Genomic DNA, 17,443 nt, shown 5'->3' on the forward strand with positions numbered 1-17,443 from the left:
ATCCATACCTATATCTACCACATTGTTGTTTGAATCATAGTAATGCTGTTTTCTGACACATCCTTTGTCTCGCTCAGCCTCAGGTGTACGGCTATGATGACCTACAGATGCTGCAGACCAGAATACCGCTGGTGAGTTTTGAATTGTGAATATAAAGATCAACTGCTACAACAATTTAAGTCTTTACAAAAGTCATTATATATATATTTATTGCTTCATAACCAAATTTTTATTCCATGAAAAGCCTGATTATTTTCTCTCTGCCTTTGCATGCCATCAGGATTATTACAGCATCCCTTTTGCGACCCCCACAACGGCACTGACTGGCAGAGATGGCAGCCTGACCAGCAACCCTTATTCTGGTGAGACATCCTCTAGCAGTTTGGTCTGTTTGCATAATGAAGATGGAGCTTGCTTTCTCTTCTAGGCAGTTAGTTGCATGTTGAAGAAGCTTTATGTGCGACCTATTTCCCTGCCTAACTTTCAAGGTTGATTGAGACTACATGTCAGCAGTGCGCACCAGTTGACCCTGTTCTGCGTCTCCATGGTGATATAGGGAGTCAGTGTGTGTCAGAGCAACTATAGCAGTAATCACCAGATACAGTCAGAGTTAGGCTGTTGTATTGAATGGGTGTTGATGTTACACAGATGTGGGCACTGGATGCACTCTGGTGTGTTTTCTCTGTTTGATTGTTTTCATTTTACTGATTTATTTATTTATCTCCTCACTAGAGTACATTAGTTTGAAATGCCAACAGTCCTAGTAGAAAGGTGTGGTTGTAATACATGAAAGATGCATCCCATGTTGGATTCTTGGTGGGAGCTGTGCCTGGCAGGATGACAATGCCCCGCCCCCTTTCACTGGTCACACGGTGGTTTTAACAGCAGGATAATATTGGGCACATGTTTTGGTAAACTCATTAACTAGATATAATACCAACAGATCATTTATAGGACAGCGATGGCACTCCCAATTTGCCCTTGCCCAATCATATTAATGTACTTATCTATCAGTCTCTATGAGACTGTGACTGTGTGCCCTGTCATAAAGATATAGGGCAGTGGGATAACTTTAAATCATTGTTGGTTATGATTAGCAATGACCTTTCCCTCTAAGAGATTAATGGATTAGTGAGGGAAGTCTTTTCTGCTGGTGTTTCCTTTTGTTTATGTCCTTTGTTTGTCTTGGATTTTTATTTTTATTTTTTTCAGAAACTTAAAGGCATACTGAGCAGGATCTCCCCCCTTGAAATAGCAAACTCATCCAAAAATGACCCTACTCAATGATTACTTATGGCCCATTGATAGTCTGTGACAGTGTGTGTCTACAGAGAGTCTGCCTTCTGCCTGGATTTTCTTATTTGTGAATGTTCGGGACGTTTCTGGGCTTCAGCATTTTGGCAGTGGGTTTGTCCTCCTGCAACCAAAACCACTGTTGAATCATTTTATATCTAGAAGCCAAGCTGGCTACGGTAGTGGTCCTGAACTCTAATACAGAGTAACTGGAGTTCTGGTCAGAGCTAGTCTGTCGTGAGCCTCCAGCTAGCTACCGTAGTAGAAAAGCTGATAGTTAAGCTAACCGGCCCCTACCTGTCCAACAGAAAACAGGCCAACTCGTGTTGCTTTTCATCCCCATCCTCTCCTTCAATACTCGCCAACGGTTGAAAGCCAACTCCAGATTCATTCTCGTTTTGGAATAAGCCTTGTCTGCTTGCCGTTTCACCTCACTGTACTTTTTTTTTTTACTGTTTTTTTTCAGTTCTGCCAACCGCAGGGAGGAGGGGTAAATTTTGAAAGTTGTGTCACAAGCAGCAAAATCCTACTCAGTATGCCTTTAACTACCGTTGATTTGATTTAGAATAACTGATGTTTTTTGTTGTTGTTTGTTTTTTTGTATTCCTGATTACATCCCTGGTTTATATTCTCTTTGACGCTTCTAATCATTTCCCACTTGGTTCCGTCCTGTCATCCTCTCCTTCCCCTGTCTGCAGGTGACTTATCAAAGTTTGGTCGAGGTGATGCATCATCCCCAGCTCCAGCCACCACATTAGCCCAGACACAGCAGAACCAGACCCAGACACATCACACCACACAGCAGCCGTTCCTCAACCCTGCGCTGCCGCCTGGCTACAGCTACACTAGCCTCCCATACTACACTGGCATGCCAGGCCTGCCCAATACCTTCCAGTACGGACCTGCTGTGTTCCCGGTGAGGAATCTTAATAGTTTCCACTTTTGTGAAAATATCAGACACTCTATGAATCTGGATGGGTGGGGACTCGCTTATTTGTCCCTCCTGTCTGGTTGAAGGTATGCAAAGTACGCAAATTAATTAAAACCAGCTGATGTAGTTTCCTCCATGGCACATAGTTGCCCATCCCTGGGTTATGAGGAAGTAGTTCGAGAAAGGATAAAATATTAATGAGTACTAGTTTAAGGCCTACTTGGGCCATCTTCAAATGATTGATGTGACGTCTCTCCTGTAAAGTCACAGCATAGGCTATCTGCAGAGTTCCAAAGCAGATATACTGTACATCATTACAGCAGGGGTGATGACCCCTACTCTCTAAATGATTTCTAACATGAAAGTCAAACTTGTCATGAAATCTTGGTGAGGTTGTAAACTTTCATAAATGTCCCCCAAAATGAAATTGACTTGGGATCGTCCTGTCTGTCCATCCGTCCCGTGCAATACCTCAGACACCACTGATGGAATCTTGGGGAAATGATGCATCTCACCGCTGCACTTCATTATTAGACTGATTGGCTCAATAGGGGGCGCTACAGTGACGGGTCAAAACAAGGTGACATATTTGTCATCGATTTGAAGGAGACTGCATCTTTAGTGGGGGGACGACATTTACGGTTTCCTTGTTTTGTTTACAACACAGCACAATTGCACAGGATGTAGTTGTCTTTCTTTGTGATATTTGAGTAATATTACATAGCCATTGTTTGTCTGAAATAGTGTTTAAGACTGAAGCCCCTCTTTTTTTGTTTTTTTTTTACTCGCCGCCTTTACAGTTCGAATCGTTCTGCATATTTATTTTTAGATTGAGGAGAAATGGCATGTCATGTTTCTTGTTTTGGTCCAGGTGGCTCCTACCTCGTCAAAGCAGCATGGTGTGAACGTCGGCGTCAACGCCTCAGCCACACCCTTTCAGCAGGCCAGTGGCTACGGTTCCCATGGATACAGCACTGGTGAGGCACCAAGCGATACTTTACAGCACAGATCACGGAAACGGCATGTTATGAGTGGTCATGCAGGTCCAGCTCTATATACCTGCATACCTATAACTGACTGTTGATTCTCGTAATCAACCCATTGATGTCTCATTGGTTTTGGATGCTTATTTCATTTGAGCTGTGCGATATCTATAAGCATAAACATGATGCTGTGTCAAGGCATTTGTTCATGGGTCGTAAAACATTTCTTAAACTTGTCTGCTGATTCTCACTTGAACTGTTGGTCTCAAAGTTAAGAAAAATTTTATTGTTTTCAAATTAACAATGAGCATGAGTAATGTTCGGTTTTATTTGTGTCCAAACATGCTGCGAGAACATGGCAAACTCATTTGCATCTTGAATAGCAATTGTCATGCACACCAGGAAGTACTCTGCACAAGGAATGTGGGCAGTGAAGTTTTTGTTCCTCAACAGCTCATCAGTGTGTAGTAGCAAGAAAATATCTATTGTCCCATTTTCTTTTTTAAATGGCTTCTCATGGCTTATGGGATTGCCAATTAATGGGAGTGGAAAGGGGGGCTCGAGCAGTGGCGCCTGGCTGTATCAACTTAACCGAGGGGTTAGGGTTGTCGGTCTCCTGTTGCTGTCTTCCATGGCTTGCTTTGCTCATTTCAGAAAGCGGAGTTTGCCCCAGGGCTTCACCCTCCATCCCATCTCATCACACGCATTCAGCATACACACTTTGCCTTCCACCACCAAACGAAGCACCAATCATCTTCCCATATTTCTTAACTTGACTCTCATTTTCTCTGTGCCCATTTTCTATCATCAATTTCAAGTCTTTTTCAATATTTCACTTCCATTCATCAATATACCTTCGGTCATCTACATAACTTCTCTTTTTACAATCTTTTTTTTTTTTTTCTTTTCAATTCTACATTATTCTCATACTTTAATTCATCACTCATATCCACCTTTGGTCACACCATGCGCAGCACCTGTTATTTGTTCCAAGCTGCACCATCCGCTGCTTTCTGCCATCACCCAACCCAAGCTCACTTTCCACCCCCCCTCCCCACCCACCTCCTCCCTCCACACACATACACCCTGCCTGCCCCTCACCTCCCCCACCCCCTCCCCTCAGACGTGGGTCAAATAGTACTTGCAAATGATTGTTAGCGTTGATCCTGACCTGCTTGTTGTACCAGATGGGTGGGCCTTGCCGCATAGGACAATGCACTTGGTGCCAGAAAGTTGAGGCAATCACAACAAAGTATTCAGATGTCAGCATAGTCTATTTTTCTCGGATTGCCTCAACTTACCTGATACTATCTGTGTTGTCCCAGTGCAGTAAAACCCACCCATCTGGTACTCGGGTTAAAACGAACGCTATGAATTATTTGCAAATACTATCTGAGACGGGTCTGCGTCCCCTGCCTGGTGTGTCTAACGCTGTGGGCTGCGGCTGTGTGTCTGACTGTTGCAGGCTATGAGGATGTGGGCCAGGCTTCAGGGAGTGGGGATTTCTGTAAGGGCGGATACGGCACTGCCGTGGCCGCTGCCGCTTCTGCACAAAACAAGCCAGCCAGCTCTGTCACCGGGCCTGGAGTCGGTGAGTGCCGCCACATGCCAAATGAAACCAAAAAACCCTCTCCCCTCCCGTCTTCCTCCTTGTGTCACCAACCATCCTTCTCCCCTCTTTGCTCTCGTTCCTTTGCCTCATCGCTGATGAGCTGCGCCTGCGGGAAGACCCCGGGATTTTATGTACGCTGTTATGCAGCCTGCCTCTCTTACAAGCCTAGTCTGCCACTCTGTTTGTTACATCTCCTCCAGGGCAACTCATCACCAAGGTCCAATCTGTTTTAGGTTTTTATATCGTCTTACTAGACAGCTGTGTAGTATCCACTTTGGAGTCTAAAAGGTGATAGCGCTAGTCAAAAAAAGGGCTGTGGCCGCCTTAAACAGGTGATGAGTAGCTGTGGTTGATGCTGTCCCATTTTCCCTGTATGTTGCTTGCTTTCCACTCATGTTGTCATCGCCGATACGTGCGTTTCCCAGAGGAACCTGCTCGCTGTCCTGAGGGTGAATTAGGTTACAGCCTAGGAGTTAAAAGCAACAAAACATCTACAGTACCTGACTATATCACAATAATGCCGTGTTCTACAATGATGCCTGAGTATACTTGGTTATAAGATTGCTTCTCGTTGAACGTGGCTGTGAATTACAGTCGATCCACTGAACCAGAAACCTATGATGCTTTTGTTGTAAAGGCATAACGACTTCTCAGCTCAGAACGGTGTCTGAATGAAAATAAGTTGCATAGTACAGGTGTGCATGAGGGTTTTGTCATCTGTATTTCTGCTCTTACTAGGTTTTGGAGTATTGTATAGTGACATTTCCATGACAAAACTCACGAGAATAAGTGAGAACCTGCATGTGGGCAAGAGGACTTTTGCCCACCCAAGGAAATGGCACCACTGCTCGTTTGGTACTTCCAGTGAGTGCTGTGACAGCTCTTGCACAAGAGAGCTCTTCTTCTTTGTGAGCAATGTTGCCGCTTGCAAGCAGAAATCCATATTTGAGCGTGCATACAACCTGAAGGACTGAGCGAAGTTGATTCCCCCACACACAATTACTCTGTGTGCTCTCCAAACCTTTTTTTTCTGTACTCAAGCTTTATTTCGTTTTGACAGTCAGGGGCGTGCTCAGCGTTTGCCCATTGTGTCCATAAATTTCATCAGTTGCTTTTAAGTCCTCATCCTTGTTTGAAACTGTTTTCTGATTCAGAGTAACAGACAACCACAACACTGAGTCCCTCTAGTACTGAAGCACTCCATGTTTTTCTTTTTAATCTGTATTGATGTTGCACAGGGTACAAGCCAATCGTAATGGTTTTGGACAAAGGAAGAGACTTTACAGTGAGCAATGAAATTTATTGACACAATCGCCCTGCACTGAGCCCGCCCCCGACTGTCAGAACTAAATAAAACTGAGTGCAGAAAATACTTGGAGAGGTCATAGTAATTGTGCGTGGGGAATGAACTTTACTCGCTCCTGCAGGCTGTGTGCACGCTCAGATGTGAGCAGTATTGCTGCTTGCAAGCAGAAATCCATTAAGATGAAGTTCCTTCTCATGCGAGAGCTGTCGCTGCGCGTGCAACACTTCTCACTTCTCGGGAGTTTTGACATGGAAGTGCCGGCGTAGGTTTGAGTCTGTCCAGTTTGAGTCTCACTCCTGTTCGGCACACCAGTTGACCCTGTTCTGCATCTCTGTGGTGATACAGGGGGTCAGTGTGTGCCAGAACAACTACAGCAGATACAGTCAGACCTAAACTACTGTGGCTGACTGGAACTGATAAGCTGCTACACCATTTCTCTCTTCCTCTTCATTATCTCACCCCGTCTCTCTCTTTACTGTCCTTTTTTAATGCCAGGGAGTTCTACTGAAATAGTCTAGGAATTTGTTATTCTGCAAAAGGAGATGATTACCTGAAATTTCCCAAGATTCTTTTCATTTGTTTTGAGCTATTAGAAAAAAGCACAATCCATTTATATTCTCAAAATGCATTGTTTATTGTTTATTTGGATCCCCATTAGTTGTTACCAAGGCAACAACTACTCTTCCTCGGGTCCACAATTGCCTGAGATGGGTGGAAGACAGTGTGGACAGTAGTGTTTCCATGACTATAATAACCATCTACATTTTTTTTCAGAATTGTAGATATTTGATGTAGGTATGGGGAAGTGGCTATCCATAAAATTTTATTTCAACCATCTCAGGCAATGCAGGTTGATTAATAAGCCAAAACAAAATATTTTGGATGTGTGTTTTTTTTTTATCTACTTTTGCAGAATAACAACCTGTTACATGAATTTCCATGGACTTCCCCATGATCCGTTTTATTATAGACTCTATAGCAATTATGCCAGCTGGAATCAGAAAATAACCTTGGACAATCATCTTGAACCTGACGCTGCCTCATTTGATGGATGTTCCTTGTTTATCCTTCAAATGCTCCAATTTTCCGATTTTTGGACTAAGTTTGTCTCCTCTTTCCTCTCTGTTTTCTCGGCAGGAGTCTCTGTGACATCAAGCAACACGGGGGTACCAGATATTTCAGGGTCTGTTTACACAAAGACACAGGTAATTATGCCAAGCCACTTAGCAGACTGTCCTGAATTTGCAATGACGCAACATTTATGTTTAGATGAATATTTCCAGCACCGACTCTCAGGAAAGCACTTTTTACTTCATGGCTATCTTTTACCAGTGGATATATTAACTAAATGAATGAGAATGTCTTAGCCTTTCAAAATGAAAAACAATGTAGTACTGATTGATAGTGACCAGATTTGCCAAGTTGGACCAATAGAATGGTTGTACGTCGTCTTCTTGCTCTGCAGTCATTGATTGATCTTGATCAAATATCATTTGAACCAAACATAAAGGTGTTATGTCTGTTTTTCTCACTTCATCTTGCAGTCGTTTGAGAAGCAGGGTTTCCATGCCGGCACGCCGGCAGCTTCGTTCAGCCTGCCCTCGGCCCTGGGGAGCGGGGGACCCATCAACCCCCCTGCCGCCGCTGGCTACGCCCCGGCCCCCTTCATGCACATCCTGGCACCGCATCAACAACCCCACTCTCAGATTCTGCACCACCACCTGCAGCAGGATGGACAGGTAACGTCGTTGTCTGGGTCTCTGTGGCTGTTTCTGTCTGTCGGCTAAAATACACAGCACCAGAACAACTGTATACATGCAACACAAGTTTCTGTTTTGTCAGTAAGGCAAATCTGTGGCAGCTTTGCCTGATTATGTAATGGACAGTCGCAGTGTGCAGAAATTGACACCCACCAAGCGCCAAATGCTGCTAAAATGTTTTCTTTGGCAGATAAATCAATAAAGGTCAAGGGCTGCCAACGTTTTAAGACGATAACATTTCAGTGCCTCTGCTCTGTTACATGCTCTGTTACCTCTAACATGCTCTGTTGTCACTGGTCTCTGCCTGTCTTCAAACTTTTGGCAAATTCCTGGCCACTGTACACTGACTGTGAGCCAATCAAAGCAAAACAATGTTTCTAGATCAAGCAGGTGCTGGCTCTACTCAAAACGGTTGGTGTCTAAACTTCTGTTTCTCCACTGCCTGGATGGTTAACTAGCCTAAAGTTAGTTGAAACTTAATGTTATTCACATGTGACAACACATAGCAGGTGTGAGTCCACCCAAAAAAAAAATGAAGGTGAAGACAAAAAAAGGACCATTGTATAAGTGAGCAAGTTGAAATGCAAAACAGAGCACCAAAACACAGCACCTGAAAAAATGTTAAATTGGTAGGGTGACATATCTCTATGAAAAAGGTATAGGGACCTATTCATAATTTTGTTTGCTAAAAATTGTTCTTGGCAGATAATGTTTTTTGACAAGTGAGCCAAAAAGTTCAATTTGGGACACTTGGCTGCTCCAAATCCATCTATATCGCCAGAAACATGTGTGAGTGTGTACATGCCGCTCCTAAAGTGCTCGGTGTTGGGAGTAAACACACGAAGGATAGAGCAGCATGGCTTCAGTCTACAGCAACAGACTGACCTCTCTCCTCTCTCAACAGAGTGGCACCGGACAGCGCAGCCAGAACGCCTCCATTCAACAGAAGTCTCAGATCAACAAGTCGGCGTACAACAGCTACAACTGGGGGGCGAACTAACATCCACCGCCGGGGCCCCCCAGCGTTTCCAAAGTGATAGAAACGGGGAGAGAAGGGGAGGGGGGGGTCATCGCTCTTCCACATAAACGGTCTCCATATAACCTCCCCCTCTCTCCCGCAGAGATTCCCTCCCCACTCTCTTGGCCCAGCACCCCGGGCAGAAGGCGGTGCTGTGCCGAGAGAGAACGAGCGCTGTCGTGCGGCACGGACGGGTGGGAGGGGGGGAGAGGGTCGAGAGAGAGGGGAGACGGGAGCTAAATGGTTATAGTAACACACCGCTAAGAGGTGAAATATTGAGTGTTGGGAATTTGTATCGTGTTCATCCCCCACCCCACCCCTTTTTTTCTTTCAGTTGTATGTAACATAGAACTGTTTTCTAAAAGAATGAATGTTTCCTGTTTGGTCCTTTTTTTTTTTTTCTTTTTTTTTTTCTTTTCCCTTTTTTTACTGATGGGGAGGAATGAAGTAATATCTGAAGGTGGGGGGACAGGCTGGTTTTGTATTTCTCACCCTCAACTCCCCACTCCTTACTCTTGGTGGAAAAACTATCCCTCCCATGCATAATATCCAAACAGATTGTTTCATTTTGTTTTTTTTGTTTTTTGTTTTTTTCCATTTTATGTCATTTTAAGTTTCAAGAAACGATTCTCTAAATTGGCAGAGTTGTGAAGTTTATTTTTTACCAAATATAGATATATTATATATAAAGACGTATAAGCGAGCGCACTGGCTTGGAATGTGAGGAAGGTGTGTTTGTTTTCATGTGACTGCGTGCATGTTTGTACACACGGAAGCCGTGGGTGTGTACTGTGCTTTCTGTTTCCGCCTAGCACAGGATTTTTCATAGTGTATAAAATTTTTTTCCATTATCAGACACTTGTACAGTAACTGTTCCCATGCATTATAAATATGTTACATAAAATCCCACCTATTCTGCAAGAGATGTTGAGAGTGAATGCCAAGGCCAATACACACCCAATTTGCCTTCCAATGTGTGTGTTTATTTTGTTTGTTTTTTGTTTGTTTCTAAGCCCCGCCCCCCCACGTCCTCCTCTTCCACCACCTGTCCCCTAACATATTGTAAGGAAAACTGCAGCATTGAATACTGATGGACAGAATTGTACTATGGGTTTTTTTTGTCAGTGATTTATTTTTCTTTTTGTACTGTGCGTTTTAAAAAAAATTTAAATGGATAAACTTGTCTTGTACATATATAAAAAAAAACACAAGTACTGTAGTCCTTGTTTGTTCGATGGCTTTCTCCCTTCCCTTCTCAAATCCTCGCAGACTTGTTAGCTTTTTTTGTTTCATATGTTTTTTATTTTGTAAAAATATATAAATATTAAGTAAATAAACAGGAAAAAGACATTTTCATCATTTTGGATGTGAATGTCTTTTTTTAAGAAACTTTATTTTTGTATGTCATGTGGCTTGTAAATACAGCAGCATCTTTTTCAGAGTTGGTTTGACAGTGATGCCCAGCACTTGGTCCGTGGACTGGCATTCTGCACGTTGGCCTTCATTTGTCCGACAGTTTGAAATGTGAAATTCAGTTTTAATAATATTACATTTTGCTAAAGTGGATTCACAAGAACACTTACAGATAGGCTCGTGCCACCAAGTGTTTGGCACCTCTGAGACCGTGCAGGGTCGAGCTTATCCGCTGGGTTATAGGGCTGTCATCTCATAGTTTACTCTGGAGGATCAGCAGCACCAAATAAAACTCCACACACTGCTGCCCCATACATTTGCTTTTTTGTTGTCATTTTACACTACAAGATTTTCCTGCAGTGTTTGCTTCAAGGTAACCCATTAGATGCAGGCTAAGTGATTGACAGGGAGATGAACAATGCTCGAACAGGGTAAAAATAATCCGGTGTCCACACTATACTTGCCAGATATGATTGCTTATATGAAGACTTTACCTTTTGTTTAAAGTACATAATTACACATTTTTAGAAGCCATATCCACAGGCAACAGTGCTGCTGGTCCTCCTGAAGTGAACATGCTCTTGGGAGTGGTTTAACCACAAGAAATATCCAGTTTTCCTCCCCATGTGGAGTGATGTGGTATTTAATTCGGGTTATCACAGGTAGGATGACTGGGAAGCTTTAGGATATACACTGACAGCATTTATCCTAATGTGACTGGTATAATTCATTAATTGATATTTAAGTGGTGGCCTAAAGGTTAGAGAAGCGAGCTTGTGACCGGAAGGTCGTTGGTTCAATCCCCCGGAGCGGCAGGATAAATCTGGGTGGGGAAAGTGAAAAGCAGCACTTGCCCCTCCCTCATTACCACCACTGAGGTGCCCTTGAGCAAGGCCCTTAAGTGGCCAGCAGATCAGACTGTGGTTGTGCTGGCTTCCAGGTGTGAATGTGTGTGTGAATGTGATCAGGTCGTTCCTGAAAAAGAGAGCATTGCATAAAGTAAGTGGAGGGCAATATCAGCATCTATGGTCCCAGGGAAATAGAACTGTCCTATTTGGGGGAGAGAAACCCAAGGCTTCATTCAGAAACTATAATCAACAGTCAAAATACCCAGTGAACACATTTCAGCAATCATGCCACTATTGCCACATAAAACAAAGTATTAAGACACAGTGGCATTGTTTAATATAAGTAAACTGCATTTAGTAGTTTGTATGTGACAGTTTAAAACTGTGATTATCCTGAGGGGTGACATCCCTGTTATCTTCATTCACAGGTTCCAAAGACGCTGTCTTTTACTACAATAATTTTCTCGGGTAAGTGGCCCAAGTTTAAAATAAGAAAAAAATGAGACAAAATAGTGCCTGGCATCAAAAGGCGTGTTGGATTTTGATTATGTAGGCTACACTCTAGCCTTTGGGACGTGCAGACCGGCATGTATCGGGGCTGGGACGCAGCCAGAGCAAGGAGGTTCTATGTTACTGCGAGTGAATACATGAGTGCTTTGTTTTACGGTGCGCGTTGTTTCTGTTAGTTAGGGTAAAATTATAGTTACGACAGGTTGCGTCATTCTCAGAAACATCGAGAGCACTTTACGGCATTGTTGACAAGTGCGACTGTCCTCCGCCTCACGCTAGTTTGTTGAAGTTCTTCGTGATGATTTAGTTTTCTACAAAAGTTGACATTAAATGAGTGTTTTTGATTTATTTCGCGGATTCTTCGGGGTACCTGGAGGCCACTACCGTGGAGAAGGCCGAAGGTGAGTTTATGGACTTGGAGACAAGCACACAGCTGTTGTTAGGAAGCTAACGGAACAGTTAGCTAGGTGTGTCAGGTACCCTAATAGGTTTAGGTAAAGTTACCCTTGTCCCAGGACAAGATTAGCTTGTTTGTGTCTAGGCTGACTACAGGGGTCCGTCGGCTAGCCAACCCACCGAGCACTAGACGGCATTTCAACGCCGCGTCTATGCTTTAGTTCCCAGGACCTTTGGCAATTTGCAGCTCAGTTTTAGACCAAGCAGTAAATACACTATTACATATTTAAAGAATGCATAAACAGCTGTAAACGTTCAAAAAAAATTGCACCAAAGAAGTCAATAATGCTTTATTGTTATAACGTTATACAACAGAAGACGTAACGTTAGACGTCCACTAAACTTTAACTCTTAAACCTCATTTAGTCTCAATTTAGCCTAGACATCTATAACTTTTAAACGGCTGGTCAACGTAAAATTGCTCAGTGGGAAGGTGTTTGATTGTAGTTATCTAATCTATAGATATAAAATCCATGCAAGCCGCAGGATTACAAATATTTAATACTTGCTCTGAATGATCCAGTATGGATTAAATATCTTAAATTGCTGGAGATTTCATGGTTTCAACCTTTTCTTTTTAACCTTTTTTTTTTTTAACATCATATTATCAGGGACCCCTTCTTCGACGGCATGACCCATGATGATGACGACGACGACGACGACGACGATGAAGATGACGCGGATGGATTCTACTACGACGGTTACCAGGGAGACCAGCAGGACCCCTTCGATAACGCCTGGAGGTTTGGCTTCAGCCTCGGCCCGGACGGCATGAGGATCCAGGAGCCTGCTGTCTTCGGCCAGGTGTTCAGGGAGATGGAGGAGATCTTCTCCCAGCTGGGCCGCTGGGAGGGCCAGCCCGGGTCAGGACACTTCGGTATGACAGTCCTGATCCCTGTCCACACATCCAGTCCTTTACCATTCAGCATGAAACATCTGTTGAATGTAGTTAAAGAAATGACAGAAGTAAGCCATGACAATAAAGGCTTTTTAAATGTCAAGTTTTTAATCTCTTCCCTCCTTGCTGGATTTAGAGTGACTTGGACTTTGTGTATACAGCTCAAGAGTTTACTTGTAACTCACTGGAGGTTTTCAATCTCAAAGCTAGTATCTCAGTTTTCTATAGTTAAAGTAAATTTTTTGTGTCATGGTATCATCTCAGTCTATTGTACTTCTCTGCTATAGATACACACAGGCCATCCAGGTACTTGCGGGGTGCAGCTAACTTGTTCCGCCTCTGAGTATGTACCAATATCCTCTCTATCTGTCTCCTTCAACTGTCACTGTGTCGTCTTCCAGATGTTCCCAGCATCATGCCTCCACCGCCACGGGACAGAGCAGAGAGGGGCGGGGGAGGATCCAGTGGGAACGCCCTGAGAGACTTCATGCTGAAATCCCCAGATGACCCGCCTCGAGGACCTGAAGCAGGACCGTCTGGAGAGCCCAGACATGGTGGCACCCCTCCTTTTCAGTCACCAGACTCGCCGGGCTCTCCATTCCATGGCAGGACTCCTTTTTCTAAGGTAAATGAGACTTCAGCCCCTACTTCCCTTCTTTGTCATGTTGCAGCAACATGACGAGATACCGATGTTTGATTATTTTCTGTCCTCCACCAGATTGTTTCTTATTGTCTTCAATTTTGTTTTCTTATTAGTTCCATGATATTTGGAGACGGGGACTACAGAGAGGTCCAGAGGAGGAGCGTAGAGAAGACAGAGGTAGTTGATATTTTCAACCTTTCAGTTAAATAAAGGGTAGTAAATGCATTGCAGGATTTTGCTCTGTGTTGCAACTGATTTTTTGTCCTGTCCAGATCTGGATTCTGCGGTGTCGTCTGGAGGCCTGGATCAGATCCTGACTCTTCCTCCCGCTCAGCCGCCCAGCCAACCCAGGACCAGATCCTTCTTCCAGTCCGTCACTGTCACCAAGGTGGTGAAACCTGACGGGGTGAGACACACAGTTCCCTTTATTTTTTAATGTACAATAATAATAATAATGATAATACATTTGAATGAACTTTGCATTAACATCAAATTTTAAAGAGCTAAAAGGACAATTAAAATGGTCTGTGAAGCTGAATGGGTAGAGCATGGCACTAACACTGCCACGGTTAAGGCTGTGATTCCCACTTTTACCATGCTAAAAAAGTATGCACTTATGGTGCTGTAAGACCTTTTGGATAAAAGCATCCACCAAATGGCAAATGTTAAAAACATAAATTGTTCTATGACATAATACCAGTGCACAAAATGTTGGAGTATCTATATCCATTGTTGTAATCTTATTTTATGTGACCTTTTGATTATGAAAATAACTTAGAAGTCTTAGTGTGAGAATTCCTGTGAAAATTGATTATTCTGGTGTGTGTGTGTGTGTGTGTGTGTGTGTGTGTGAGATAGACTGTGGAGGAGAGGCGTACAGTCAGAGACGGCCAGGGGAACGAGGAGACCACAGTCACACGCTCAGGAGGTCCTGGGAGCCTGGAGGGGCGAGACGGTCAGGGTGGACCAGTCACTTCAGGTTAGTTTATTCCCACTGAGTGTTTTTAAACTGCTAAACTGAGTATTTTCAGATTATTTTGACCAGTGTAATCTGGGATCAATTTGGCAATGCTGGTCTCTTTACACCTTTTTGAGCAACAACATGAACGCAATTCTAACAGTTATTTTTGTGTTTTTTATTCCAGGTGGTCCACACCCCTTTTCTGACATGCGGGATGATGACTCTTTATTCTCCAAGTTCTTTGGGGGGTTCAGATAACTTGTATAATGATAAGTAAAGTGAACTGTATGCTCTGGACTCCATAGAACATTGATTTTTTTTTGTTTTGTTTTCTTTTGTTTTTTCATCAAATATATCACTGTTTGAGTGTTATTTTAAAGCTGAGTGTTGGCATATGTATGGAGGATTTAAAAGCTTTATCTTGTTTTGCCCCTCTCTCTATATATGGACAGATTGTTTTACCTTTGATTGCCAAAACGAACGCTTTGCATTGAAGTTAGTGGCCTGTTTGAAGATGGCGCTGGGGTTTCCAGTTGACCCAATCTAGACTAGAGATTGCCAATCCCGTTGACTAGTGATTTTGTTGGATAAGACACATCAGGCACTAAACAATCCACATTACATATTTTATTTTTGTATTGTTCTGTAGATAGGCCTATATTAATGTGACTGTATGATGGGCAAAATAAAGACTCTTAATATATTTATATAGCTGTTGTTTGCCAGTTATTTTTGGTTTAGTCTGATAGTGAGTTTAGGCTAAACCGTACAACTATGAACCTATTTATCTACAGAACATGAGCAAAGATTCTGGTATATGGGACATCTGTGTTACTGAATGTAAGCTACTCCTCTATCAGTTCCAGGAACTAGAAAACATTACAACTTAAAATAGAGTTGAAAACAGTGTATAGATGTAAGTGTGTAAGTGTATAGATTTGGATGGTTGATGTAACTCAACTATTAAGGGTTAACTTTTTGGACAGACGGCAACAGCAAGGATGGGGAGAATGAAGAAGAGTCGAATACATGGAGCGCTTTGGTTTGGGAGTGTATGAGTTCATTTTTAGGTTCACATCCTGGTAGAGTATTTTTAAATCCAAGCTTTCCTTGCTTGTGTTTTGCACTGTGTACTATTTTTGTTTCAATAGTGAAGGAGTGTTGTGCTTGAGGAGAGTCCAAAATTAGATGCCAGTGGAACTGAAGTGAAACTGAAGCAGAGCAGCACAGCATTAAAACACACTGTTCTCTATTCTGTGCTGCCAGGACTCTGTTGAACAGAATGCAATGTCCTATCAGCTCGCTCTCTCTCTCCTCTCTCTCTCTCTCTCTTTTCAAGTCCCATTCTGTTTCCACCAAGCTTATGCCAGTGTTGCTCTCTCAGTTAAGATCCAATTCCATTCCTTATCAGTTTACAGCTTGTTTGTCAAGGTTTGGTATGCATGGATGCAACAAATAGAGCAGACCTTTGGGAAATTCACCTATCCACCTCTCCTCATTTGCCTCTTTCACCCTCTACCTCCTCTCCCCCTTTCTGCCATCCTTTCTCCCTACCTCTTTCTCCTCCAGATGTTTGCAGCGGCCCAGGTGAAGACGGTCCAGGGAGCGAAGGGCCGCTGCATATCTGTCAGTATGACCTCCTCAGTCGGGGTCGTGGACCTCGGCAGAGACGTCTCCGATGAGCACAATGACTAGATTCATGTTCAATTAATATGAAGAACCCAAGGCGCTCTTTCATGTGCAAAAATTGTTTTGGAAAATCTGCCTTCATCAGGGGAATGGAGATAAGAGTGGCTCGACTTCAAACAGGCACTGCCTCTGACTTCAGTGAGCACCTTTCTTGCAAGCAGTTTTCACAAACATACTGGAATTATATAACACCGTGCACAATCTGGTGTCCTCTCTCAACTAGCTACATGTTCACGGTCCTGTCTGGGCCTAAAAGCACTTACAGGGACTCCAAATCCTTTCATTGGGTTATGCATTTTTAACAGCTTAAGATGACCTTTGCTCACTGCTTCAGCTCATCCCCTTTCCGTTTCTACACACCAACTCAGCCCATCTGAACCCAGTTATACCTCCGAGCTGTCCCGGTCTGAGCTCCTGACATACTGACTTTCCCAGGTCCTGGGAGCCTACATAGCTGCTGCTGCAGTTTTCCTCATGCATTATGGTAACATCAATCTAGGTTAAGAAATTCTCACGTCTCTCTGCACTTTGAACTATCTGAAGCAAAAATGGCAACAAATAAAAATCTCAGTATTTGTGTTTTATTTTCAGAATAAATAAAATGATTGAGGCTTTACAGCTCTTTCTCCAACCTTCTGTCTGTCTGTTAGTTTAACTAAATGTCATTATGGATTACAGTGGAGGAGTTCGGCAGGGGAAGGACCAAATGAAACAGCCTCCATTTTTATCACCTATCCATCCAATTTCCTCTCTATGGAGTGCAGTTTCTACCAGGTAAAAGGGAGGTGAATGATTATCAGAAAATGCATACCACACATGCTATATGCACTGCTGACATACAGAATATATGGAACACCTTCTTAATATTGAGTTGCATATGTGTTCACTGTATACTGTAAAGCCTTTGAGACAGTATAGTATAGGGAGTAGTGATTATTATTACAGAATATAGTATGAATGTCAATTTATTGACATTCATACTATATGCCAAATATTTCCATTTCTTGTCAGCTTTATTATGCTGTGACAGTTTATATAGATTTGGAGAAATGTATGGCACATTTGATCAGAGCAATCAAAGAGCATTACATGCATAGATGGAAATATTATATATTGTTGTGA

The 17,443-nt window shown here is 43.0% G+C and overlaps 2 protein-coding genes across 5 annotated transcripts in view; both read left to right on the forward strand.

The window, feature by feature from the left end:
• The window catches only part of ubap2l (ubiquitin associated protein 2-like), a 28,654-nt gene extending 18,032 nt beyond the window's left edge, over positions 1-10,622 (forward strand). For 3 of the 4 annotated variants that reach the window (XM_071517642.1, XM_071517634.1, XM_071517650.1), the window contains 8 exons: positions 78-131; positions 281-362; positions 1,992-2,209; positions 3,096-3,201; positions 4,673-4,798; positions 7,263-7,330; positions 7,670-7,864; positions 8,790-10,622. In XM_071517642.1, the coding sequence (XP_071373743.1) occupies positions 78-131; positions 281-362; positions 1,992-2,209; positions 3,096-3,201; positions 4,673-4,798; positions 7,263-7,330; positions 7,670-7,864; positions 8,790-8,885 (945 nt within the window). In that variant the 3' untranslated portion in view covers positions 8,886-10,622. The remainder of the gene's footprint in view (positions 1-77; positions 132-280; positions 363-1,991; positions 2,210-3,095; positions 3,202-4,672; positions 4,799-7,262; positions 7,331-7,669; positions 7,865-8,789) is intronic. The other variant, XM_071517658.1, reaches the window with a different exon arrangement.
• Positions 10,623-11,912: 1,290 nt separating this feature from the next.
• hax1 (HCLS1 associated protein X-1) lies at positions 11,913-15,339 on the forward strand. The gene is made up of 7 exons (XM_071518285.1): positions 11,913-12,075; positions 12,742-13,007; positions 13,430-13,653; positions 13,785-13,848; positions 13,944-14,077; positions 14,530-14,650; positions 14,817-15,339. The coding sequence occupies exons 1-7, from the start codon at positions 12,005-12,007 to the stop codon at positions 14,888-14,890; spliced, it is 954 nt and encodes a 317-aa protein (XP_071374386.1). The 5' UTR covers positions 11,913-12,004; the 3' UTR covers positions 14,891-15,339.
• Positions 15,340-17,443: the final 2,104 nt, after the last annotated feature.

This window comes from Centroberyx affinis, unplaced genomic scaffold, assembly GCF_046629955.1.
Source record: "Centroberyx affinis isolate AG114_WGS23_722 - 3 ecotype Tasmania unplaced genomic scaffold, CSIRO-AGI_Caff_v1 ptg000046l_1, whole genome shotgun sequence".
NCBI classification, from domain to species: domain Eukaryota; kingdom Metazoa; phylum Chordata; class Actinopteri; order Beryciformes; family Berycidae; genus Centroberyx; species Centroberyx affinis.